Genomic DNA, 26,627 nt, shown 5'->3' with positions numbered 1-26,627 from the left:
ATTTCAGCTCCTCGGACTCTTTCCAGCCTGTTAACCTTCGTCTGTGCTTTGACTGTCCCAGCCTATTCCCTAAGCAGACCATACCACCCTAGCCCCGGGCCAGGCAAGCAGGCTTTCAGCCAGATCCCAATGCAAACTCTTGACCGTTCTCAAAAGACGGATCTTCTTAGTAATAGCATTATGCATTTGACTGAGGACAGTTTACCAGAGAACACAAGAGAAGAACCTGCAGTCTTAATGTTGAATTTCACTTCTGCATTCTTCCTAAGACTTAGGATTGTCACACCAATTTGTCATTCTGTGTTGAGGCCCCTCTTTGAAGAGAGAAATGTTTTCATATTCTCTAAGATGTCCAATAGACTGCTTATATCCCTTGAATTCCAATCTTCTCCGAACAGCCAGCGCTGTGGTTAGAGAAAATGCTCCCTCCTTCCACAAACACACCTTTTCTCTCTCTCTTGTGTCCTTGGCAGTAACTCCAAAGGTGACAAGCGCTGTCATTCTCCAAGATTTCATACGCCTCGCTTGTCAACCCACAGCTTACATTTACCTGTCACACATTGGAAGGGAGGAGGAAGGTGACAGCAACAGCAGCAATGATCTCACTCAGGGCCTAGGGAATACTCCGGAACACTGCGATCACACCGGCGCTGGCCGGCAGCGAGGACACCGACTCTCCATCAACTGATAGCAAGGATCAGAGGGTGACAAGGAGGTGATAAGAAGGTGACAATAAGCAACCGGCAGACGGCAACCAAAGATCTCAGCCCTAGCCATCTGCTGGCCCTCCCTGTTTGGAGTGAGGCCCAAGGTAGGGGCCAGGTCAGGTTTGTTAGCTTGGTCTAATGGAGTTTGGAGTCCTGTCATATCATATTGACCAGCTGCCACCAGACTGTCCCTCTGCATCAGCTGGCCCCTGATCAGAAGAAACGCAGGGTCCTGCTGTGAAGCCTGAACTAGCTTACTTTGAATAAGCTTCCATTTTTACTCATCTCAGTAGATGTTAATGCAATGTTACACCATCGGTATAGTGTGAAGATTCCAGTCAGTGTCAAACATGGCTGTGTCAGTTACTCATCAGAACTGCCCACAATCCTGCCCGCAAACCTCTTTGACCATATTATCACCATCAGTGTGTTTCAGTAACAAACCAAAAAGGTAATCTGTTTTCGTGTCTGGCTATCGTGTCTGAACAATTAGATCCCTTTCATCCAGCGATCTGGGTGTTCTTTTTGCGGTGAGATCAGATAGTGCTGTGAATGTCACTCAGCTCAGCAGAACCAATGTCTCGACCTGATAGAACAATTTTTCCGTCTGCTCTAAACACCCTGTTCCTTTTCTAGCTTATAGAGAGCAGGAAATAGAAACTGGAGAGGGCCAATCAAAATGACCCCTGAGTACTGCCGGGGCTAAGCCTACAGACACAGAGATCAGATGAGGAAATCTGCTCAGATGAAGGAAAAACATAATAACGCTGCAATAAAAGGGCTGTGATGGAAAAAAGAAATCTCCAAGTAGCAGAGATATTAACCTGAGTTTGGTAGAAGTATTCACAAGGGGGTCAGCTATTTAGCTTTGTGTATTGAGAGCCAAGCTGTGTGGGAAGATTGTTGTGAAATAAATTTTGGATTTCACAGTTAGATGTGTTGGATTTCTATAGAGCAGGGATTATTCTGCATCCCAGTATGTTCAGTTTTTTTCTTGTCAGTAGAGAAATTGTGCAGTGCACGGCAAAGAAATCCCAATCTAGATCATTAACTGGCTGTGTTTTAATTTGATGTGCATGATTAGTAAGCCTGATTGACAAGGATCTCTAGCCATCCACCAGTCATCTTCAATTAAGACACATCAATCAATGACGCTGTATTCTAGCTTTAATTTGGCAATCACCCTCCGTGTTCACTCCAACAAATGGCAACTCATTAAGATAATGATCAGTGTATAAAAGTCTCCCACTGTGCTTAATTTCAGCATACAAGCCTGCCAGTGACTGCACACACCAATGTGAATATTTATACTCATGTGTACATATTCACTATATGTGGTACAAGGTCCTCTGCCACCTCCTCTGAAAAAGATTGAAGTGTGTGTGTGTGTGTGTGTGCGTTCTTGCATGCGTGTGTGAGCCGACGTAAGCACCGTAGGTGTGTGCGTGTTTGGGAAACTGAGCCCGTCGGCCCCTGTCTCCAGGTACTCGTTCCAGGATGAGGAGGACATGTTCATGGTGGTGGACCTGCTGCTGGGAGGAGACCTGCGCTACCACCTGCAGCAGAACGTCCAGTTCAACGAGGACGCAGTCAAGCTCTACCTGTGTGAGATGACTCTGGCCCTGGACTACCTGCAGAGCCAAAACATCATCCACAGGTAAGGAGTCCCTAGACTGAGTCATCCATAGTTATCAGCCATACAGGAAGTAACTGAGGTGGCTTGGTGAACCACGGTACAGGATTCTCACAGTGACTCATCAAGCTCAAACTTCAGCTCCAAAAGCTAGTACAGGTTTTGTGCCACTGTGACAGACGTGGTTGCTTCACCACATGGCCGATGTTTACCCTCACCTGGGTTTGAACCCGCCACCTCCAACTCATCAAGCGCAACCACTACTAGCTACACAAACAAAAAGTTAGCAATTTGCTGGCAAGGGTGGCCTGTATACATAACTGAAGAGCGAGTTTAACCGATCTACACCGGCTACTACACCATCAATATCTCAACGTGGAACGCTAACTTCATCAGTAGACTGTGGACGGACCGGGGTAAGAGGAAGTCATCCTTTCATCATCCATTTAAGAACACGGCAATGTGTCAACCTCAAGTTCACATTGACATCTCCCAGTTGATGCCTCAAGGTTGTGTTTTGTGCTTTGCGTCGTCAAGGTCTTAGCCAATGTGCAATCAGCATATAAATGAACACAAATTTCTCCAGTAGGCACTCCAGTAGGCACTAAGTTGTTTGTGACAGATTGTATTTCTCAGGGCCGAACACAGAATTTATATTGAATACTAAAAGGAATATATCTGTGCTATCTGGTGGAGTCACCTTGCAGGATGTTTTGTGCATGTTTTGTGTCTTTTCAATGGTAAATCAGATCATTAGGATTCCTATACAGTACATTTGCCTACTGTAAGTAAAGTAGCTAGTACTTAGTCTTATCAATGCATATTAATGTTAACAAGCAGCTTACAATAGCCTTATTTCCTATTTACTAACACTCCAAGCACCTGGCTCAGTGTTTACCCCTTTACCTACCCTGCTCCAGAAACAGCTAGAGCACCCTCCTCCAGCTCCCCAGAGATGGATGGTCTGTGTAGGGGTGGGGTGAATGATTCATCATCACCCTACTCTCATCAGACTTCCCTGTTCCCCTAGGCAGAGAGAGCGAGAGGGAGCGAGAGAGAGAGAGAGAGAGAGAGAGAGAGAGAGAGAGAGGGAAATGGGGAACCCTGCATCCCTCTCCTGGCTGACAGGGTCTGCCCCGGGGCGACTGGAGGCTAACAGCACAGTACAGGACCCTGGGCTGGCAGTTTGATGTTGAATCTAATACTTGAGGTCCCTGAAGCAGAGCCACAAAGCTGAATACGCTATTATGGTGGCTTGGCACTGTGGCTGCACTGTAAATGTAGTCTGTGTGGTTTGTTAGCTGAGCTTGCTCTAGATGGGGGTTGTACTGACGTTTATCTGACTCGGGAATGAATAGGGCTGTGTATGTTTACATTTACATTTAGTCATTTAGCAGACGCTCTTATCCAGAGCGACTTACAGTAAGTACAGGGACATTCCCCCTGAGACAAGTAGGGTGAAGTGCCTTGCCCAAGGACACAACGTCATTTGGCACAGCCGGGAATCGAACCGGTAACCTTCAGATTACTAGCCCGACTCCCTTACCGCACAGCCTCCCTGACTCCCATGTTTAGAGCTTTGTTATGTGCTCAATAGTAGAGTATCCGTGCACCTGGGTATTCCACTTGTGTTTGTACAGTTTTGCCTATTTGGGCCTAGTCCTCATATTTGTGTTGCCGTAACTGTTGCTATATCAATCACCCTTACGGTGCGATGACTTGCAGTCAAGAGCTGTTGTGGGAATGTGCTGAGCACAGTGGTAAGTGTCTGAGCTGTAAATGAAAGTGCCGGCTCCCAGTAGACATCAAACTCAACTCACAGATGGCCTAAAAAGTGTTTTAACCTTATTCCAAAAGCTCATTTGGGCAAATTGCTTCCCTTAAGTGAAAATAGACTCAACCCAAGTGTGTGCGCGTGTGTGTGTGTAAGAGAGAGAGAGAGAGAGAGAGAGAGAGAGAGAGAGAGAGAGAGAGAGAGAGAGAGAGAGAGAGAGAGAAGAGACAAAGAGTGTACTGTATGTTCATGCAGTCTAAGAATCAGTGTCCATTGTCTGTGCATGTCTGTGAAATTCAACCAGGGACACACTCCCATCTGCACATTTAACAGTTCAGTTTAAATTGTTACTGTCCTTGTCAGACTGATAAATGTTTTCATCTAAACACCAATGCAGTCAATTGGAAAGATGAAGTCATATTGTTCAAGCCGGTCCCCATGTGTTTTAAGCCCTGTCTTCCCCAGCATCAGGCTCTCTCCTTCTGAAACAACTGTGTCTGCTGCAGGACTTCTAATCCAGTCCCTGGGTATCTCTCACCCTCTCCGGCTCTACAATTTGGTTCCACACCGTGGGTTTTTGACAGGAGAATACTATACAATTATTTTGTTGCACCAACTAGGGAAGAAGGGTCTCCTAGCAACTGTCTGCTACCACCATGCCCGAGGAGGTAAAATTAGTGAAGAAAAGGAAGAAAAGTCCTCAAAGAACAAGGGCCTCTCTCTCTCTTCTCTTGCTCCTCACTTCTTCTGTACCGGAGATGAATGTGACGCAGGAAATGGATTTCTCTTTGCTCAGCTGTTGTCCCTTTCATGTGTTAGCTCACACTTGTCAGTGAGGCTCTGCTGCTGGACGTTTCCACACACAGGAAACCCATTTGACACGCAGTATCCTCCTGGCGTTACCCATTACTGTATATTTACAGAAATAAAGCGTTTATACATGAAATAGAGCTTTTTTTAAACATACAACTACAGGATGGTAGCGGTGTAGAACCTTTTCGACTACTGCAGTGACAGCCACGGACCTCGGAATACATTTCAATGAACTCTCAGGGAAAATAATCCTTAATTAGGAAGCATGGGCAGTCATTGCCCTTGGGAGCTTCCTCTAGTATATATATATATAGTATACTAGTACATGGAGCTGTGTGGACTAAGTGTATTATTCACACACAATCACACCAGGCTGCATAATTAAATAAGCTGTGTGGGTTATGTTAATTGGCCAAGCAGGTTGGTGGGGATGTGCTATGTGAAGAAAGACAGGAGTGTACATACACACGCACAAACACACACATCCAAATACCTTCTGTTTCACGTGCATGTTGTGTTGTATGCACAGCAAACACAGATACCACATGCACTCAGCCTGCTCGGATGTTTGACAGACTTGCACATGTGCTGTCAAATACGCATGGATATACAGCTACCCAGATACGGGCATACTGCGGGGAAAGGCTTTTGAAAACAACCTGCGCAGGATTACAATTTGTATTGGTTACGTCTATGAGATTGCAAAGCATTTGGTGAGCGTTCACGGTCCTCTCTTTGTCTCTCTTTGTCTCTCTTTGTCCCTCTCTCTCCAACAGGGATGTGAAGCCTGACAACATCCTGTTGGATGAGCAAGGTAAGGCGCAGGGCCGCCTTTAAGCCTTTTTACGTTTGAAATGCAAACCCCCTTTTGTGCGTACACCGTATATCCCCGCACACAGTGTTAGTCTGTCAGGGATGAGGAATGAGAAGGAGGACGAGGGAGAGGGGGAAGAGAGGGAGCGCGAGGAAGAGAGACGACATGCTGTGAAGTGAGCGGTGGAGGACAACGGGTCCAAGGTGACACGTAGGACACAGAGATATGACCCCGCAGGCTGACAAGGATTACCACAGCAACGGAAGATACTGAATCTGTGTCGGATAGCAAGGTCGCACGAGGGGGCACCCTGGTCTCCTTCAAATCAGATGTTGGAGACGTCAAATCAAATGAACCAGACCCACCGCTTCAAGCTAATACGATATATCAAAGACTGCACATGTTCACATCCATTTTTGGTTTTCTTTTTGAACTGACTGTTATTTGGAAATGTTCTCCTCTCAGGTCATGCCCACCTGACAGATTTCAACATTGCCACGATAATCAAGAATGGCGAGAGAGCCACAGCCTTAGCTGGAACCAAGCCCTATATGGGTAAGATGAAATCTATCTCAAACATTGAAAAGCTTTCAATGGTTTTAACTGTGGGTCATTGATTCATTCTTGTTTATTGATTATTTTCCTTAATTCTTTCCTTATTTTTTTTATCTCTTCTCAGCCCCAGAGATTTTCCAGTCCTTTGTCAGTGGAGGCACAGGCTATGCCTTTGAGGTAGACTGGTGGTCACTAGGAGTTACGGTCTTCGAAGTGATGCGTGGATGGGTAAGGCATGCTGGGAGATGGAGTTGTTGTGTCTGCAGCTAAGCTGTTAGGGACCTTTTTCTCACCCGTGTCTGTTTCTCCTCTGTCTTTCTCTCAGAGACCCTACGACATCCATGCCAGTAACTCAGTGGAGTCTCTGATGCAGCTCTTCAGCACAGTCAGTGTGCAGTACAGCCCAGCCTGGCCCAAAGACCTGGTCTCTCTCATGAGGAAGGTGAGCTTGTGCAGAGAGGTGTAGGCAGGTGGAGAGGCAAAGGAGGCGGGGGTTGGGAGGTAAAAAGGTGTGTAATGGCTGGTCAGAAAGAATGAGAGAGAGAGACCTGCTGAACTGGGTGGGGTAGAGGGGGGGACAGAGTGAGCGGGAGAGAGAGAGGGATAAGGACCGGGGCAGAGGAGGATGGAGAAACAGATGGAGTCTGAGAGACTTCCCGGGGTGTGTGCGTGTTTGTGTCTGTGTGCGTGTGCCAGTTTGTATCTCTGTGCCCATGTGTGCGATTGTGTGTGACTTGTCAGAAGGTGCTCCAGAGTGATGGCATCGGTCCATTCCGCTCTGTTGCGAATCGATTAACTATGCCTGAACTCCACAGAGACAGACCAAACCAGGCCTCCGGGGAGACGAATGAGTCAGCTTCAGACATTTTTTTGGTGGTGGGGGGGGGGGAGAGATGGTTTCCATGACAACAGAACCACATCCCAGCACATCGCATAGTGTTAAGCTGTCCCAAGGTGAACAGCAAACAGCTGTTACTCTATTACTAAGCCATCATAATTGATGCCGCTCAAATAGATTGAGTTTCACCCTCTGACAAATGATCTTGGTCTTGATTTTATCCCTTCTAATCAGTGGAGGGTTTCGATTTTTGGATCCTATTTCTCCCTTGACTGACATAAGAGGGCCCCCTATTGGTGAACATGCCTAGACGATTTACTGTTGTGTTCTAAGTGCTCAAAATTGTTTGATCTTTCTTTTTCACTTTTGTTCATTTAAATATGGGGGAGATAAAAAATATACTTTTAGGCGGAACACCGCATTTTTTTCTTCTAATGTCGCGCTTGTGTTGTTGTCACGAGTATGGTCTGGAAGGCATAGGTAGGTGTAGGTGACATTCATTCTGGAAAAGTGACATTGGCTGTTTTTGTAATGTGTGCGTGTGTGTCTTAGTTGCTGACGGTGAACCCCGAGCACCGTTTCTCCAGCCTGTCCCACATGCAGACAGCTCCCTACCTCGCTGACATCAACTGGGATGCCGTGTACGAGAAGAAGATGGATGCTGGCTTTGTCCCCAACGTGAGTGGGAACCATCTAGAACACATTCACGCACGCACACACATAAAGCCATATAACATAGTTTATGTGCACTGCCGACTCAATAACACCCAGTTATGCTAAGCAGAACCCAGCAGAGCGGGTGTGGGCAGCGGCAGGGGGATACAGGAGAGACAGGGAATGGGAGCGTAAGCTACAGAAAACACATCAGGATTGGAGCCACACTGAGTGGTAGAAGGTGACATACTATAGACAAGTTTGCATTACAACAGACAACATGTCTAGCAGTAAGCTAAAATACTTTTATCACCTTCCTTGGTGTGTGTGTTTGTGTGTGTGTGTGTGGACAGTTCTGACAGGGCAGTGGTGTCTAGTGCAGGATAGTGATCCGATTAATAAGGCTGAATGAGAGAGAGAGAGAAAGAGGGAGAGAGGGTTACTATTGGTCACATCAGACATACATGACCAAACACAGACAAACATCCTATGGACTGACTATGCCAATTAACTTAATCAAAAGCTGAAATCTGTGGGTTACTTAAGGTACAGTATAATATATATAATGTTACGTTTGCTCATATGTGCAGGTAAGTGTGTTGTATGTCGAGGAAGGGAAAAGCACCACGTAGTGCATGTAGATTAACGAAAAGAAAAATGTTGATTTGGGGTGTGTGTGTGCCTGGATGCGTGCATGCACATGTGTGTGTGTGCCTAATTCGGCATGCCTGCCCCTCAAACGTCACCGTGTGTGCCTCTGGCTACTGCAGAAGGGTCGTCTTCACTGCGACCCCACCTTCGAGCTGGAGGAGATGATCCTGGAGTCTCGGCCGCTCCACAAGAAGAAGAAGAGACTGGCCAAGAACAGGTCCAGAGACAACAGCAAGGATTCCCAGTCTGTGAGTGTCCCAGCACCTCTAGGGGTCCCTGTCAGTCAGCCACCCTTATTGGTCAAGCACCGTTACCAATGAGGGGCGTTTATGACAACTTGACAGGCTCTGGTCTTTTCTGACTATTTGAGATTTGTGTGTGTGTTTACTGTTCAACACAGAGCACATGCTGCACCCAGTACAGCACACTCTGTTCCTCTGCTGAGATTCCCATCCCTCCTAGCACCATTCCCTGCACCTAGCACACATCCACTTTGCTACTGAGATTCCTTGTCAAAACCCATCTTATTATCCCTGATTGCAACTTTATTTACCATGGGTTTCAGACAACCCATCAATATTTATGAGATCTGACAAGTTTTCATCAAGCCAATCATTATCATCTCCTGGTTATTAAAGTCGACCTTTCCTGTGTTATCGAGATCGGATCTCTCTGTGATATGAGAGGGTAAGGCTTGTATCTCTAACAATAGCTGGTGCACTTCTCCAGGCTTGAAATGTGTGTGAGTGTGTGAGTGAGTGTGTGTGTGTGTATGTTTGGAGTGGGGAGACTGGGTTATTACCTAGATGATTAAATTATGAAGCCTTCAGTAGTGTTGTCATGCCCCCAAGTGCTTTTGGAAATATGAGGTTCTATTTTCGTCCCACGCCAAACATCCAATTTGAAGGAAAAGCACACAAACAAATCAGAGACGTGATTTCAAAGGGGGTAACACAGGGCCATTTTTCACGCGTCAGGTCATGTTGTCGAGTGACTGAGGTGATGATTGATCTGTGGTGATTGTCGGCGTAATGATGACTCTCCCCCACCTCCTCTCCACAGGAGAACGAGTATCTACAGGAGTGCCTTGAAGTGGTGCAGCAAGAGTTCATGATCTTCAACCGTGAGAAGTAAGAGCCCCCCCATCAGCCGTGACAAAACCGAGAGGAACAAGGAACAAAAACATCTTATGTCGTTCTACATTTCTATAACCCATAACCTCAGAAACCAAATGCTTCATTAGATCTAATGAGATTGTTTGCGACGGTGGCCCGAGTCTTATTGTTGCCTGATGTCATTTGAAGGGAGTTCTAGTAGTAAAATACTAAATGTCTGAAGCCAATGACCATCTAATAGCTGGTATCTGTCTACATCCTCAATTGACAGCGACCTCCCACTCCCACACAATTGAGATATGTAAATTGTAGATAAATTGACTTATATTGCAGGACTTATCTATTGTGTATGCCAGTATGAAGAGCACTCATCATAGGGTTTGAGTGCGGAAGCTCATAAGACTTGGAATATGGGTCTGCTCTTCTATCCAGAGGGAGAGAGTATTGGTTCAGCGCTGCTCTAAATTATTACCTCATTTATTATTTACCAGTGTCTGCCATTGCTGCGTGCTTTGGAAGCCCTCCTGCATGGCAAATTGAGTTTCCTTATTGCTGTAATTAATGTATTTCCAGATTTCTATTTATACGACTGGGTTCAGCCATAATTTGTGGACCTTATTGTATAGCAGACTCGGACTCCCATTGTGAATCACCCTCACATTTTCTCTCTGTCTCTGTTTGTCTGATTCTGTCTGTCTCTCTCTTCCTTTCTCGGTTTTTGTGTGTGTGTGTGTGTGTGTGTGTGCGTGCGTGTGTGTCCACCTGCGTCTCAGGTTGAAAAGGGGCCCGGAGGAAGGCCAGTCTGAGGGTGCGGAGTGCGAGGGTGTTGCCGAAGCAGGGGGAGACGATGCCAGTGGCGATGGGGAGGCCGAGGGGGGAACAGAGGACGACGAACCCGAGCCAGACCCCGAACCCGAGCCTGAGTCCTCCTCCAAACTGAGCATGTGCGGCTCTGTCTGCTCATCACCCGGCAGCTGCTAGCACCACAGTGCCCCCCTGTGGTGTCTCAGGCTACTACGCGTGTGTGTGTTTGTGCACCCGTGAGTGTATGTGTGTGTGCAACATGCCTATAGATACTCAAACCTTTCCTACTTATCCATGACTGCAAGAACGCACAGCAGGAGCCCAAATGGCTCCCCTATATTCTCCTCAGTAGCATCGACCAGTGAAAAAGCACGTGTGGCACTACAGCCCCCAGCAGGCTCCAGACAGGCACCGCCCACCATGCCCCCTCAGTTCTATGCAACCTACAGTATAGCATGATCGGTAATGAGTAGTCTCATTGTCCAGAGGCCATGATCACAAGCCACTGTTCCAGGAGCATGACGACACAGAGAGCAATAGGAGCCCTGTTGTGGGAGCGGTGTTGATTTTAGCAGAGGAGAAGAAGAAGGCTCAGCCTGGTGTTGATGTATCTCCCAGGGCAAACTCAGACAGTGATGTTGAATTATTCAGTAGAGTCAGGCACTTTTCTCTTTCTTTGCCTGCATAGCTCTCTCTCTCTATGCCCCTCTTTTTCGTCACTTTTTTTCTTCCAACAACAGTATGACAGTTGTTAAGATATCTCAGAATGCCTTTCATATTAACAACCAGTATATCCTTTTTAAGTATTCACTATTTTGCCAGTATGCCGATACAGTGTAATGCATTGGATATTTTAATTGAGCATTTCCAAGGAGGATATATGTAGTTTCAGTTGAAGTGAGTGAACCTTTATTGAATAAATGCTTACATTATGGTCCCTCTAGGATAGGGAGGCTTTGTGGGAGAAATTAATCACTTAGACGCATCCGATACTTAACAAACCCACTGGAAGTGGTGTTGATTGTTAATCAATAGTTATTAATCTCCTGGCAATTACGGCTACATGTACAGTATGCATTTGCATGCTAGTATGTTCTTTTTTCTCCGTAGTGAGTAGTGTGCCAAGTCATTTTTCCAAACCGTATATGATTCGCAGAGATGCTGTAACTTGAAAAGGGGGATGAAAAGAAAACGATTTCTATCTGGTTGGTCTCAGTACCTCAGTGTTGTTCCTCTGACCATGCTTACATGCCCCGAAAACTGTCGCACACAACGTTGTCCCACGAAGGAACCACACAGGACCCACCTCGATCTGTCCGCTTCAAGGACCTCTAAGCAGTGTTACAGTTTTTCGGAGTGGATCGTGTGGAAGATCACTGAAGTCTATTGTTAAATCCTAAACCACTCTCTTATAGAAACAGTTGCGGGGCTATGTTGAGTTTGTGTAGCTGTGTAGATACTTTGAGTTATTTAGTTGATTAGTGATAGTGGTACTTTTAAGGTGGTGCCATTAAATCTCAGCCTGGATATCTGGGAACATGTAGCATAGTCCACCTTAAAAACCCTAAGGCCTGATAACATAGAATTGTGTAAATAGCCTAATCTTACTCTCCACAGTTTTATGTGGGACTGCTTACTAAACTACATGTAACTAAACTAACAGATGTATGAAGCCAAATCTTCATACAGTGTTGTTCTGATCTTATTTCCAAGTGTGCAGGCACAACTTGTAGGCAAATATGCCAAAGCTTTTTTACCATTTGCATAGCCATTTCTAAGGAACTTGAGTGTGTGAATGTATGTTTCTTCTCTGTAGAGTATAGATTCAGTGTTCCTTCTGCGAGTGAAAATCATTTGTATACAATCATTTATTGTTAGTATAAATATACAAAATTCTTTCGGGAATAGTAAAATACCATTAGATTCTATATTTGAACGAAGATGCCTCTGAAAGGAAACGTTGTGAGGCAGTTGAGAAACATCTTTAAAACATGATGGGGATATACTTGATTAGTCTCTAACCCTACTCAAACCTTTCTATTTTGCATGCGCTGACCGTGATAACAGCAGGAGTGTGCAAGAGCGTGATGCTAGGGTCACAAAGACTGATGTGTGCATGCGCAAGCCACTGGCACTAGCATACCCCAACTTGTATATGGCTTCAGTGATTGACATCCAATCACCTTAGCCCCGTCCTGCTTGACTGTCTGTTTGATTTACAAGTTTGCTGAGCAAGATTAGCTCATATATGACTGTATAAATTATTTATTCCCAACGTTTCATAGACAGCATGATATTTCGAGATGATATGCAGTAATTCTGGTATCCAATAGATTGTCTTAATGGTATGTTCCAAGCTGCTTCCTGGCTGAGTGGATGGTAAATTGTCAAGCTGTTGCGCTCAGTGTTCCTGTGGGTAAGTCTAGGTTTATGTGCTTTGGTAGTGTTCATGTGGCAAAGATTCCATAGGATTTGAGGAATGTTTGTCCTCAGACTACAGACATTTTGAGTAAAAACTCAACCAATACTCGGATCAGATGTCTTAAAACTGTCTACGCAATCAGAATAAACTGTTCTAATGGTCAAATGTGGGTATGTTATTATGTGTTAATAATTTATCAATTGATTATTATTGACAGGATAGTTTTAAATGTTGATGATATCAAAGTTACAATACGAAACCATGGTACTGTCCTTTATGTCAGTGATATCAATGCAGATTCACCATTTCTGATTGGATAATGTTTGCATAAACACCCAAAAATGAAATAAGTTGTAAGTACCCATCATCTTAACATGAATAACATTTCAAAAAGCATTGAGAATAAGCAACAGCACTTTCCCCATCAATTGGTTCACAGTCATTATCCTCACAGCTATAATGTCCAACCCTTGTAGAACCATTATGTAATGTAACAGTAGTGTTCTGTCGAGAAAACACTTTCAATAAGAGTCGCCCTTCTCTAAAGTGGTTATGTTTTGCCTTATGTTCTGTATTGTAGAATTCTTCGGGGGAATACACTTGCGAGCTGGGGTCCCAGTGAAAGCCTTGTACTGTACCTATTCAAACTGCTCTGTGTATTGAAACATGCTGCTTTAACTGCTTTGATAAATAAAATGAACTCCTCCCAGTAGAATAGACTGACTTTTTTATTATGATGTTCTGTTTTGTGTAGCAGACTGCCACAGGAGGGCCACAGTGAGACACCAGCAGATATAGGTTCATTTGAAACTTGATAACAACACACTGTTTTGAAGATGGTACAGTAAACTTGACCTTAAGATGTGTGTCACCCCTGGTGAGAAAATGGTTTAGAGGCTAAGACAGGCAAAAGGAGAAGAGTGTTGGAGGATTAGACGAGTGTATTTAAGAATTAGTGTCGAGATCTATCAACTGTACCACCTTGTACATAAGCCTGTGTGCTCTCTAGCAAGGGGCTTTCTTTTGTAGTACAGGATGTATACAGGACATGCTAGGTCCAATGTAGCGTACAATACAACACTACAGGTTTGGAACTAAAGTAAAGTATTTAAGAGTCTGTCCATGTCAGTTACGTAAATCCTCACTCCTACTTTCTATAAGTTACTGACTTACACAGTCAGTAGCTTTATACACAAACACCAACAGAAGTTCTTATTCTTTTTCCTGTTTATGGTTGGCTCAGGAGCCCCCTTTCTCTCCCTGACCATCCAGGATGTCCACCTCAGGTTTGCCTCTAGTGTCCAGCAGGGGGCTCCACTCAGGGGATTCAATGGCATCCAGCAGAAGAGCCAGCTCTGTCTCCAATTTGTTGACGGTTTCTTCCACATGCTGCAAGAGCACAGAGACGGGACACTGGGTCAACAGTGTGCCACGGGAGTTTATGTTCAGGGATAAACACTGATGGGTCTAAATGGGATCTAAAATCTTCTCTGTAAACGACTCGCATTTCTATAAAAGCCTCATTCAAATTTGAATTCACCTTCTCGACTACATCCAGTCTGTTATGGAGAGATCCATGTTCTTGACAGGCACTTGCCCGGACAGTCCTGGGCAGGGGGTTAGACTCAGCAGGTCCTAAAACAGAAGAATACAGTTCCAGGGTCATCACATACATTATTCCATGGCACATTACAAAGTGTACCATTAGAGTGCAGTACCATTAAGTCAAACTTTCAGACTCATTTTGAATGTCTTTCTCATACACAAATGTTATCTCTCTTCCATCTCCCTCCCATCTCCCTCCCTCCCTTTATCCCTCTCTGCCTCCCTCCCTTTAATGTTCACTGCTCACTCCATGTGTTTCCTATTAGCTACCCTCTGCATCTCTGCAGTCAGGCAGTCTGCAAGCCAGCCACTCAATACACCACATCCCTGGACCAGGCCTTTGTTTTCTGCTGACACAGCGATCCTGCAAACTGAACTGGGATCAGATAAGGCCATTTCAGTGACCTGAGAATAAATGAAGAGAAGATGCAGCTGTTCCAGAGACTGAAGTCTAGAGCAATGTCCGCACATCCTGATTCACTGACATCCTTTCAGATGTCTGATGTAGTCAGTACACACGCTGTGCGGAGGACGCCAGCTCTCACGAACCATGAGGTGGTCAGCTGTAACCAAAGTGCTTTTTAATTGCTGTTGGTTGCTGGGTGGAGACTGACTCCATACATTGTTCCACCTATTTCTTTTGACTGTAAAGTTTTTATGTGACCAATTATCCTTCCCCTTTGAGGCTCACAGTTTGTTCTCTCTCTCCAGGCTGAAGTTTGTTTTCAAAGGTTTTGCATGCAATCGTGTCTGGCGTGGAGGACAGTCATTCCAGAGAGAGGCCAGAATATGCTACATTTATTCCTTCAACTGACTGTGTTGATTATTTTGTTAACTTGTCAAGGACCCTTTCCTGGTTAAATAAAGGTTAAATAAAATTAAATGCTACATCATGTATCTAGTCCTGTGTTTTCTCCACTGCATACTTCCACTTCCTGTTTTTACATCATCACATGACTGGTACACACTTCTCCTCTACCCTCTACATGCCAACAGCCTCCATTTCACCTTTTTACATCTCTCCTAAACTCATACTAACAACTACAGTATTCAGAATACAACACACTGTTCATGTAACGGTCCACAGTATCAAGATGAATCTCTCGCCTGCCTGTCTGGAAGTACAGTATAAACAGCAGATAAGGAACTTGAGTTTTTCTGAAGGCCTCCGACGGCCCTCCAGTGCCCTGCCAAGAGCAGTGGTGAGTTAGCACCGACTCTGCTGTTTTTATAGAGCTATCCCACAGAACCGTTTAATAAGCTCCATTACACACAGGCCCGTGACATGCCAAATATGTCCAGGAGAGGAGCCAAGCAGATCTGCAAATGGTCATGAGATAGGAGCTTTGCTTTAGATTTCTCTCAATGAACGTATCAAACACACCAGATGTCGGATTCAGCTTTTCAGCATATTCCCAGACAGAGGACTGTCTGTGTGTCCTTTCAGTTCGGGGGTTAGCCTATGAGCTATTTGGCAAAGCTCGATTGCAAGGGAAGCTATTCTTGGAAACTAGGTTTCTCATAACTGTAAAAAAGATCAATTTGTCGCGAGCGGATCAAGTAAAGTGTAAGAAAATCAATCAGATGATCGATGATCATCCACGTCAACACAGGAAGACTCTTTCTTAAAATGGGAAATGCTTGAATTTTCTGATTCCACTACAGTCTAGCATCTGTAATTGGAGTGAGGTGGTTTGTTGTTGCATGCCAGTATTCCCTTTTGTTCTGACTTCTGGTTTGGCCATCAATGTAGAGGGGCACCAAAAGACCACAGACAGTAAACCCTGTCAAGGGAGAGTGTGTGGTGTGTATGGGGAAGGGGGTTCATGGGAATGTGTGTGTGTGTCAAGGGAGTGTGTGTGCATGTGTGTACAGTGCTTGAAAGTGGGGGCAAGAGAGCAGGTTAGAAATTGATGATGACGTGTGTGATGAATGAACAGTCCTGTGTGTATTATGTCCCAGTTGCAGCAGGGGGTTAAGACAAATTGACCAGCACACTCAGAGGAAACAGACCATAGGAAAAAAAAACACACAGCATCACAGATAGGAACGCACACAATCCTCCCTGTGAACTGGCCCTTACCGGTAATGCGTAGTTTGTGTGCGTGTGATTGTTTCTGCGTGTGTTTGTGTGGTTTATGCTTTTACCTATGTCTTTTGTTGGCCCTGTAAGTGTATGTCCTAATGTTCCACTCTGCAGGAGGGCAGACAGGGAACTCAGTGGGATATGTAATTGAGAAGCTAGCTTGGGCCAAAACATGAGGTCAGGACAACAGTGATCCTCCCCACAGGCTCTCTTCATGCTCTGGCCATGGGAAAGACAACACTTCCCTTGTTTTCCCAAATGATCCTGGATCAATACGGTGTTGGGAAACCAGTGTGTGTGTGTGTGTGTGTGTGTGTGTCTGTGTGTGTGTGTGTGTCTGTGTGTGTGTGTGTGTGTGTGTGTATGTGTGTGTGTTCTGCAGTTGGTCATTCCTGCAGTGTGAAGTCATTCACATTTACAAACGGGCCTAATCACAAGTGGTTTCTCAACCCTCAGTGATGTTACACAGAGCTGCTTATGTATGGACAGCCAACATTTTTATGAGTTTTTATGAAAGCATGTTAATAAGATGGAAATGGCCGATGGCATGCTTGAGGAAGATTTTTTGTCAAGAAATATTAGATTGTTCTGACAGAGTTACTTGAAGCAATGCAAGAGCTTCAGTACAATAAGAAACAGATGTGCTTAGTAGATATGCACATGCACACACACACATTTAACACACATTTTCATCCAACCATCACCCCCGTAAGGTACTCCATTCTTTCAGAAACATGTGTAACACATACACAACATTGGGAGGACACTCTTACAGTGCATGAAGATTGAAAGCTGCATGCAACTCAGAAAAACCGATTTAGACTGAAAACAAAAGATATGAGCATTTACAGAGAAGTTGTGACATGGTCACGTACAAGGACACAATTAAATGTCAACTTGTTTTCGGTCCAACAAAACTGCTCCCAAAACAATCCCCCAATGATGATAAAGCACACATCTCCATCGCAGCCTGTCATCTACTCATGGCTTGTTGACACAAGCCTCCGTGTCCACTGAACTCTCCACCCTGACCTCTGCGCCCTGCCACACCCAAACGTGTCACTTACCTGCCACTGCAAAGCCAATGAGGAGCATAAGGAGCCCGAGGGTGGAGGTGAAGGGGCGGGTCATGGTGGACAGGAAGCCTGGAGTCCAGCTGGAGAGAGAGAGAGCAGAACCTGTAACCTTCGCTCGCACGGATAGAAATAGGTAGAAGTGGGTACGGCAGAGAGAGGGACACGGAAGCAGAACTACTTACAATGTTTTCAGGGCTCACAGAATTCCTGATTTATAACTAGTCTGAAACAAGCTCTTTTCCCCCCTCGCTCTCGCTCACTCTCCTCTGTCAGTCTGTGCCCCACATTCACCCTTTCCCTCTCCCCTTCTCACTGGGTTGCGCCCAGTTTCCTAATGAAAACATTAAATGCAGAACAAAAGCTCTCTATCTGGGAGGGGGCTAGAGGTGGAAGGAGGGAACGAGAGAAGGAGCGAGGGAGGTAGCAAGGGAGGGAGCGAGGGAGGGAGGGAGGGACATTCTGGGGTAGGAGCAGGACTCTACAGATTATAGACTGCCTGTTTACAGTGAACACTGTGAGCCAATAGTAAACCACTGATAAAGAGCAGAAGAATGTCTGTTTGTGAACTGTTTGTAAATTGTTATTGGGATGTGCTGACATAATGCACACACACACACACACACACACACCATTCACATAAATCCTCAAGTGTCCAGTCCACACACACACACACACCACAGAAACACACACACACCCCAGAGTCTTATGTACTACACATGGTTATCTTCAGTAAGCTAGACTAGCCTTTGGCTTGGTCAAGTGGTCACTGTCTGGCCACTTAAGAAGATCTATGGAGGGTTAAGCACGATGAGAAAGTGGGGGAAAAGCAAGTGAGGGGATCAAACAAGGGGGAAGGAGAAGAGAGAAGGACAGGATGAGACCTTTGCTCTCCTTGTCCTTGGATCCATGTTACAGTAAATACACAGATAAAGGACACGAGGAGAGGGATAACAGTTATCTAAGTGGATGATAAAAAAAGAACACACAGAACAGGAGCTTTCTAAAATGTATCCTTCCAATAACCTTAAAAATATAAGGTGTGCATGTATCTAGAAACATACACTGACCGTCCTGCTCCATCTTAAGAAAAATGGATGGAGGTGGATTCTATACATGAAGTGAAATTTGTATTCCACTTCATACATTCTGTAGGTAATATGATAACAATTTTGGGAATAAATGCAGAAATACACACAAACACATAGCCACGCCTGCACGTACACAAACCTTTCAGACACTGGCCCCCAGCCAGTGTCCATCCTCTGTCACGCTGACCTGCAGTGTCACAGATTGCTTGGCCCTCCATTGGAGAGACAGAAGTTAAGGGATCATCCTGTCACTCTTTCAAACAACCACACACAAATACACACACAAATACACACCCATGGTCATTCCAGCAACAACATTGGAAATTGGAACGATTGGGAGAAAGAGAGCCAAGCACAGATACAGACACAGAGAGAGAGAGAGAGAGAGAGAGAGAGAGAGAGAGAGAGAGACCCTAACCCAAACAATAAACAGAGAAGGGGGAGAGACAGAAAGAGGACTCCCTGTTATCCTCATCTTCTAACGTCTTCTTAATAACCTTCTAGTTGAAAGCATTTAGAATGTCTTCATGACCTTCAGCAGTGAGTAACTTTTCTCTTTGTTTTCTCTCCTGGCTCCCTACCTTGGCTATTCTGCCAAAGCCAATCCCAAGCAGAAACTACGTAAGAGCCTCATGCCACTAATGTTGTTTAATTGTTCTTAGTATACTTTATAAAGGAGGTGTGCCTACCAGCCAAGATTTAAGTCAAAGGTCACCGTCTAAAAGAGAGCGCACACTGACCTGGTCTTGGATCTGGACATTGAAAAAGTACACACACATATAAGCACACACACACCTGACAGAATGAAAGGGTCTGTGGTCAGTCAATTGATGGCCAATCAACAGTTTTAGGAAACGTTCTTCTTTCAGTAGTCTCCAACATTACTGACACATCCTGAAGGACTTTGTTCTCTTAAGTGGGTTAAGTCAAAGACTAAAGTCTAAGGAATAGAGGGGATCACTGTCTCGTGTCCATTGGTCTTGTGACTTTGTGGAAGCGCTTAGCGTCCTTGTTAGCTAGGTCAAAGTTCAGAGTTGGGGGAGACTTCTGTCCTCTGATCTGCCTCAGGATGTGAGTACTATCTGCATGCTGGGTCATTACCCAATCCCTCACCCCCTTGCTTCTGTCTCTTTCTCTCTCTTCCTGTCTGTCTATCGTTTTCTCTCTGGCTCTTGACCCACCCCACAATGTCTCAGGCCTACTCTCTTTTTCTCTCAACTCCCCTCTCTCCCTTTCACCTACTTATCACCCCATCTGTTCCTCCATCCGGTGCAGACCACAGTCTCATCTCCCACCCAGCCTCCCTGTCCGCCGGCTCCTACCTCCACCCTTCAGATCATTGCTCCTTAGATAAACCTTAAGTCTGTAGCTATCCTTTTAGAGCTTCTGATTAGAACACGTCACAGGGAGGGGGGGGGTTTAATCCAGGTCTGCGACCGGAATAGAGCATTTGGGCGGGGCCCCAAGGGCGGGTAGCAGGCTGCTGGTCTGGAGATCATGTGGCCCGAGTAATCCCTCCTTAAATAGCCCCGACGAGAGAGAGAGCGGTCAGCGCATTGTGACCGTGGGAGCGCTCTGAGTCTGTATTCCTGTATTCCTGTATTCCACCTTGAGAGGGCTCGTTCGTCACAGACCCGGGGAGGAACAGGGGCGAGCGGCAGAGGGACGGTGAGCAGTCTGGGACTAAAGCGCTGCTGTGGAGGTCTGCCAACGACGATGAACTTTGCGGCCCAGTTTTTCTACGCCAACTACTTGAGCGATGGCTTCTCACCAAAGGAACTGGGGTCCCGCGACGGAGAGGAGTCTGACCCCTTCTGGCAGAGGTGGGATACCACGGCCCCTGAGACCCCCACCCCTTCCCAAAGCCCTCCTGTAGAGGAGGAGGGACCCCCCACCCCAGCAGGAGAGAACGCCCATCCTGAGGAGGCTAGGACTCAGGCTGTACCTCCTAAAGCTGAACTGCCACCAGTTTGGCCTCCTCTCGCTGAGCCTCCTCTTGTCCTTCCCCCTCCTTCTCCTGCACCCCCTCCTTCTCCTGCACCCCCTCCTTCTCCCCACAGTCGTCCCTCTCTGAAGGCTCCAGTGTCCTCCATTCTCCCAACTCCCTCTCCTCCTCCCTCAGCTCAAGCAAAAACGTCCACCACGTCTTTCGCAGCCCACTCGACAACGACTGTTCCCACATCCAAAGCTTTAACTACATCTCCTCTCGATCTTCCAGACTCCCCAGCCCAATCCGAAATGGTAGAAGTAGTGTGGAACCCCCCTGCCTCTGCTCATGACCCCCTGAAACCCTTTTCAGACCCTGGGAGAAATAAAGCTCTCCTGCCTGCCTTCTTCGCTCTGGCATACTACTTTCTCCGCCTCCTTGTCTCCTTCATCCTCTTCATGCTCCCTAGAGCCAGGTAATCAAAATGGACAGATCGAATCCCCATGGGAAAAATGGGATGAGGGATGAAGAAAGGAGGAGTGAGAGAAAGAGAGAGAAAGACAAACAGAGACTGACACAGACATAGAGAAAGATAATTGGCTATTTCAAAACTCGGCTACATGGTTAGAGAAAAAAAAAGGTGAGGTATTACCAGGGAAGGTAGAGAGGGCATGGTGTGAAGAAGCACATGCGTCACAAGGTCAGACCAGGGAATAAGGTCAGAGGTTAGAGAAGTGTTTTTGGCTTAGCTGATGATATTATTAGCATCGGTCGGGATCTCCAGTTAGGGGACGTTGGCTGGCAAAGTGACTGAAAAATCCTAGTTTGGGCTGATATCTCCATCTACTGGTCTCCCGTTCCTTAGTGTGTGACATGAACGTGATGGTAACATGAGAACGTGTCTTCACTGGAGAAATGCCTCAGGGCTCAGTACTCATCTGGTATTCATCAAATTCAACCGTTAATGGGAAATTGTGGAAAGTTTAATTCGTCAAACCAGACAGTTTGAAATGCTATTAATTAAATTTGATTTGACAGTAGAGATATTAGAATTGTGAGAGACTATTGTGACCTTTTACATTCATGACAAGACAAAGTTACTTAGTAGGTGTGTAGTTGTGGAGATCTATTCATGAGTTTGCGCGATGACGAAGCGTATGTGGCTGCATTAGTATCTGAATGGTTTGTATATTCATCGTCTCAGTTTAACATACTTTACTTTATTAATAAATGAAAAAAAAATATATATACAGTACCAGTCAAAAGTTTGGACACATTTTTCCAAATCCAAAACACAGTTTGTATTCTATCGTCTGACTATGTTTAAATGCTGCGTGCCAGTAGCAGAGCTGAAATACCTCAGTAAATCATTAAGAAGATACATCTGTCACCAATTCAACTAAAGAAAGACAACATGTAGTCTAATCAAATTAATCCGTCTATCATTCAATCCGGATGGGCCGTGTGTGGGTGCATGTGTTTAGGGACGACAGTCAATTAACAGGTGATGAACTGGTCCTATTTTTGTTGTCATGAGGCAGTTGTACCTACCCTGAGAACGATCTGTGTGGATTATCCTCCATTGTCCACAGACCAAGGTCGACTCTGTTCATGTCCACACAATAGACAAGGCTTACCTGTCAACAGGATCACAGGCGCACACGTACACATATACTGTACACGTCCACATGCACAAACACACATAGACATGTGCTCACACGCGCACAAACAAAATATATTTCTCTCCTCATCTAACTTTGGTGCCTCTCCTCATTTCTCTTCCACAAAGCTCCTTCATATTCGCTGCTTTGTGTACCGAAAAGCCACAGAGAAAAGATATGGCTGCACGTCTAGAGGGCTCATCATCTCTCCTCTTCTCTCGCTCTCCTTTTCTCCTTCTCTCCCCCCCCCCCCCAGTGAGGAGGAGCGCCGGGGCGCCAGGAGGTCCAGCACAAAGGGCCCCACCTCAAGCAAGACCAGCCACGTCTGCAACGGCGCCCTGAGCCGCCGCACCACGCTCATCGAGCCAGAGCGCCTAAAGGACTTTGGGGAAGAGGATCTCCTGAACGGCGACGTGAAGACCTGGGAGACCAAGGTCGAAGGCACCCCGGAGATTCAACTGAAGGACCCCCCCAAAACCAGCAAGAAGAGAGACAGCGGAAGCACAGCTGTCCCCAAGCCTACATCCGAGTACCTCCGCTTTGAGGACATTAGTGCTGCTGCCTTCAAAATACAGTCGGGGATACAGAAGACCCCCTGCACGGTATGCCAGCCCCTCACAGAGCAAAGAACACCTGATGTACTGTGTCTCCGAAGCATGAAAGCTCCCATAGATCAGATATCTATATGTATTGAAAGCTAACATCCTGTTTTGCCGACTTTGGGCACCACAGCATAGAGATGGCCAGGATGAGAAAGTGTTGTTGTTTGTGCTCCTAGTACTCCAGACTATCCAAACAGTATGGGATGGAGATATACCTGAAGAAGGAACACCTCCACTACACGGGCTCAGCCAAGGAGAGAGGAGTGCTCTACCTTCTCTCCTCCCTCACACTGGTAACTGACCCCTCCCAAATGACTTCATGCGTGCGTGTGTATGTCTGCGGGTGTGTCCATTAATCATTGCATCCATGCGTGTGTGTCTGTGTGTGTGTGTGTGTGACACATACCTACCCCTGCCACCCCCCCCCCACCCCCACCCCCCCAGGAGAAACAGAAGAAGGGTGTGATCGTGGCCACAGACTGTAACTTCTCCTTGGCCGTGGCCCACCACGCCGTGGAGCTGAAGATCCCTGTGTTCGTCATCATGCCGGCCAGCTGTTCCCCACCGTGCCTCAGGACCTACAGAGACTACGGTGCCATGGTCATCTCGTACGGCAGCACGGCCAGGGATTCCTTCAACCATGCTCGCCACCTGGCCAAGGAGAACGGATACCTCTGTCTGGAAGAGTGAGTCACACTGGGCCTGACCTGACCTTTCTGATTCTACTGAATCTTCCAGCTTTCCTTGCATGATACATCCTGCAGTTTGATGGACATGAGACACTGGTGGTACAGCCTGCACTACACAAACCCTAATGTATTCAATGGAATGTTGATTTTTTTTCTCTCTGTGGCGTGCAGGGATGACAGTGCTGTGTACCTGGCAGGTCTGGGAACAATGGGCATGGAGATCCATGAGCAGGTGCCCAAACTAGATGCTGTCATTGTGCCTGCTGGTGGGCAGTGTGGCTTACTGGCTGGCACAGCGGTCGCCATCAAACACCTCAACTCACGCATCATGGTCATTGTAAGTGCCCCCTAACTCGAATATTTCCAAACTACTACCATTTAATACTACTAAATACTTCCAAAATATATTACTGAATGATGCAGGTCTGAATGAGTAGCTGAAGCATTTTGTCCCAAATGTCACTTTGACAGGGAGTGGAACCAGAAGGATATCCTCTTCTACTACAATCCCTTAAAATAGACGGTCCAGTCAAAGACATGCACATCACTCCCAACAATAAGCTCTATGGAGGTAAACTATGTCTCTAGTCTTTTCCCTTTGTTCATTCATTGTCCCTCGGCCAGACTGTGATATCAACCTTCTCTCTCACTGCAGACCTGGTTGAACACTCACTGGGTACCCACAACTTCCAGCTGGCTAAGAAACTAGTGGATAAAGTCATCTCAGTCAGGTATGGTTGAACAGTTGCACTTCGTTACAATACAGATCTTTCCTTGGCCCCAACTGCTGAAATACAGTTTGATGTTGTTTTAGATAAAAGAGTCTATTAAATCAATCCATCCAAGTAAATTTATAATGGGCAGCATGTGTACGGGACTATATCCACACAAGGGATTTACACATTCCCTGGAGCAAGGAATAGCACCTGTTGGTCCTGTGGTCAGTGATTCCTGCCTCTGTCGCCTCATAGCGAGGAGGACTCCCTGGTAGCCATGCTGAGGTTCCAGGAGTTTGAGCGTGCCACTGTGGACACAGAGGGAGCCATGGGACTGGCGGCCATTTTGGCCGGCCAACTACCTGAGCTGAAGGGCAAAAAGTGAGATCAACACAGCCAGGCACAAACTTAAACATACACATATTCTGTTTGTTTAGACCCAAAACATTTATCGCATAGTTTTACTATACTATGCTTTTTGGTATCGTTTTGGTGTTAAGTACTAAATAATTTTAATCTACTTTTGAGCAAAAACACAGTTTATCCTTGCTATCAACGTGAGTACTAAATCCTTTTTGTCAATTTAGGGTTGCTGTGGTGGTTAGCAGCGCCAACATGGAGCTGGACCTGGTACGGCAGTGTGTGGACCGGGCGCTGGTTCTGGATGACCGGGTCAGCAAGTTTACAGTGCAGTTGGGAGACTTCCCAGGAGACATGGCCAAGCTCCTGGACATGCTGGCCCGAGAGGATGTCAGGTGAGCTGGACACAATGGGAGCAGGGTGGGAGGGAGGTGGAAATGGACTGTGGCACATGCCAGGCCCGATGAGATTAACAAGTGGGTTAATGGATTATAAATGAAAACATATCCACACACAAATGCACACATGGACCAGACAAACACTTAATCCAAAGTGAGTTTGCAAGTTGAGGTTGCCCCTAACCTTGTACTGCCACAGTGAATCATTGGCCTCTGTCTTAATGTGTGGTTGATGTGTCTGGAGAGATGAGTGTGTATAGTTAGGCTTCTCCCAGTAATGCTACTGACCCGGTTCTCCTCATATCCGATCTAGCAGAATAAGCCACAGGAGGCTTTAGCTGGCACGACAGCTCCTCTGATGGGATGGGGAGAAATGCTCAAATTAAGTTCCCTTTCTTCCCACTTATTTTCCCTATCCTTCCCCATGTGCAGTACAGTGTTGTTTGTGTGTGTCATGTTGATGTGACTCTGTGCTTGTCTCTCTCACTCACTCTCTCTCTTCCTGTCTCAGGTTGTTGGATGTTTGCCACAGGAACCACGGTGACAGAGCAGATCTCTTCAAGGTTCAGGTACGCATAACTTCCCCCCCTCTTCCTGTTCCCCCCCTCCCTCCTCCATTCCATTAAACAGCTCCTCCTTGCACCAGCATCACCATGGTAACCTTGGCTCAGGCACCACTGGGGGTTTTGCAGGATAAGTGGTGCATTCTGGATCGAGTACAACAAACATACTTACATTACAGTGCAGTGTGTGATACTAAATGAACTGCATGGAGGTATTTGGGCACGTTTTTCTATTAGCAGCAGGTTCTCATCGGACACACATACATTTTTTAAAAGAGAGGGAAATCCTAAGAGGAACAATGTACCCCCATGGGATGCTATATATCCAGTAACTATCTAACCAGACAGACACTGAGGGTCAATCTTCATGTGTAATTAGCTTAGTTCAGCGCACGTGTGCGTGGTGATGTCATGGGTGGCAGGGGTTAACTGTGTGCATGTCCTGACAGGTGGAGTGTGTGGTGGAAACCAGGGATAAGAGCCAGGCCGGCCAGCTCCGCAGAACCCTGTCTGAGCGCTATCCAACACTACGCTGGCTGGACCGGTGAGCGGACGGATACATGCTGTCAGCTTCTCTCACCTTCAATGTGCACACGCACACACACAAGCATACATACATAGACACACACACACACACACAGCAATGCATCACAAGACAATACTAAGCAGAAAGCACATACAGTACAGAGAAGATCGACACACAGGACTGCATCTACAGATCCTTAGTGAAAAAGAAAACACACAAAACACACACTGTAAAAGATGAACTCTGCTGCAACAATATTTGAAGGCATTTGCTGCAGCTGTTAAATAAAGATGATTACGAGTACAGAGAAGCCTTTTGAACATGTTCAGTTGAATAAAGAGGTTGAGGTCTTCAACCAACAGTTCTGCAGTTAAGAAGCTGAAGGATAATCTTATTGTGATATATTGATACTTAACAATGCTTAAGAACCGTCTTGTACATCTAATGTATGCATATGTATTAGTATGATTTAGCTATTTCACATGGGTAACCTATAGGTTACAGAACCCAGTACGTAGTGGTTCCTTTACAAATAGCCAGCTATTGTACT

The 26,627-nt window shown here is 46.0% G+C and overlaps 3 protein-coding genes across 3 annotated transcripts in view; 2 read left to right on the top strand and 1 right to left on the bottom strand.

Moving 5' to 3' along the window:
• LOC136943464 (serine/threonine-protein kinase 32C-like) overlaps window positions 1-13,482 on the top strand; it is a 41,983-nt gene extending 28,501 nt beyond the window's left edge. Inside the window, exons 4-12 of the mRNA XM_067236797.1 lie at window positions 2,191-2,364; window positions 5,704-5,741; window positions 6,207-6,296; window positions 6,421-6,524; window positions 6,622-6,738; window positions 7,687-7,812; window positions 8,559-8,687; window positions 9,502-9,569; window positions 10,328-13,482. Of these exons, the coding sequence (XP_067092898.1) occupies window positions 2,191-2,364; window positions 5,704-5,741; window positions 6,207-6,296; window positions 6,421-6,524; window positions 6,622-6,738; window positions 7,687-7,812; window positions 8,559-8,687; window positions 9,502-9,569; window positions 10,328-10,535 (1,054 nt within the window). The 3' untranslated portion in view covers window positions 10,536-13,482. The remainder of the gene's footprint in view (window positions 1-2,190; window positions 2,365-5,703; window positions 5,742-6,206; window positions 6,297-6,420; window positions 6,525-6,621; window positions 6,739-7,686; window positions 7,813-8,558; window positions 8,688-9,501; window positions 9,570-10,327) is intronic.
• An 8-nt stretch (window positions 13,483-13,490) lies between these two features.
• LOC136943465 (placenta-specific protein 9-like) lies at window positions 13,491-17,880 on the bottom strand. The gene is made up of 4 exons (XM_067236798.1): window positions 17,730-17,880; window positions 17,539-17,627; window positions 14,321-14,415; window positions 13,491-14,169 (listed from the first exon to the last, which is right to left on the bottom strand). The coding sequence occupies exons 2-4, from the start codon at window positions 17,600-17,602 to the stop codon at window positions 14,020-14,022; spliced, it is 309 nt and encodes a 102-aa protein (XP_067092899.1). The 5' UTR covers window positions 17,603-17,627; window positions 17,730-17,880; the 3' UTR covers window positions 13,491-14,019.
• Window positions 17,881-20,351: 2,471 nt separating this feature from the next.
• On the top strand, window positions 20,352-26,099 carry LOC136942739 (L-threonine ammonia-lyase). Its single transcript, XM_067235708.1, has 13 exons — window positions 20,352-20,576; window positions 20,696-20,876; window positions 20,935-21,037; window positions 22,480-22,825; window positions 23,002-23,118; window positions 23,270-23,511; window positions 23,686-23,851; window positions 23,986-24,085; window positions 24,170-24,245; window positions 24,486-24,611; window positions 24,818-24,985; window positions 25,500-25,557; window positions 26,001-26,099. Exons 1-13 carry the CDS (start codon window positions 20,352-20,354, stop codon window positions 26,097-26,099), a joined length of 2,007 nt encoding a protein of 668 aa, XP_067091809.1.
• Window positions 26,100-26,627: the final 528 nt, after the last annotated feature.

Source organism: Osmerus mordax, chromosome 5, assembly GCF_038355195.1.
Source record: "Osmerus mordax isolate fOsmMor3 chromosome 5, fOsmMor3.pri, whole genome shotgun sequence".
Taxonomy (NCBI): domain Eukaryota; kingdom Metazoa; phylum Chordata; class Actinopteri; order Osmeriformes; family Osmeridae; genus Osmerus; species Osmerus mordax.
The sequence above is the reverse complement of the archived record's forward strand: the minus strand, read 5'-3'. Positions and strand labels throughout refer to the sequence as shown.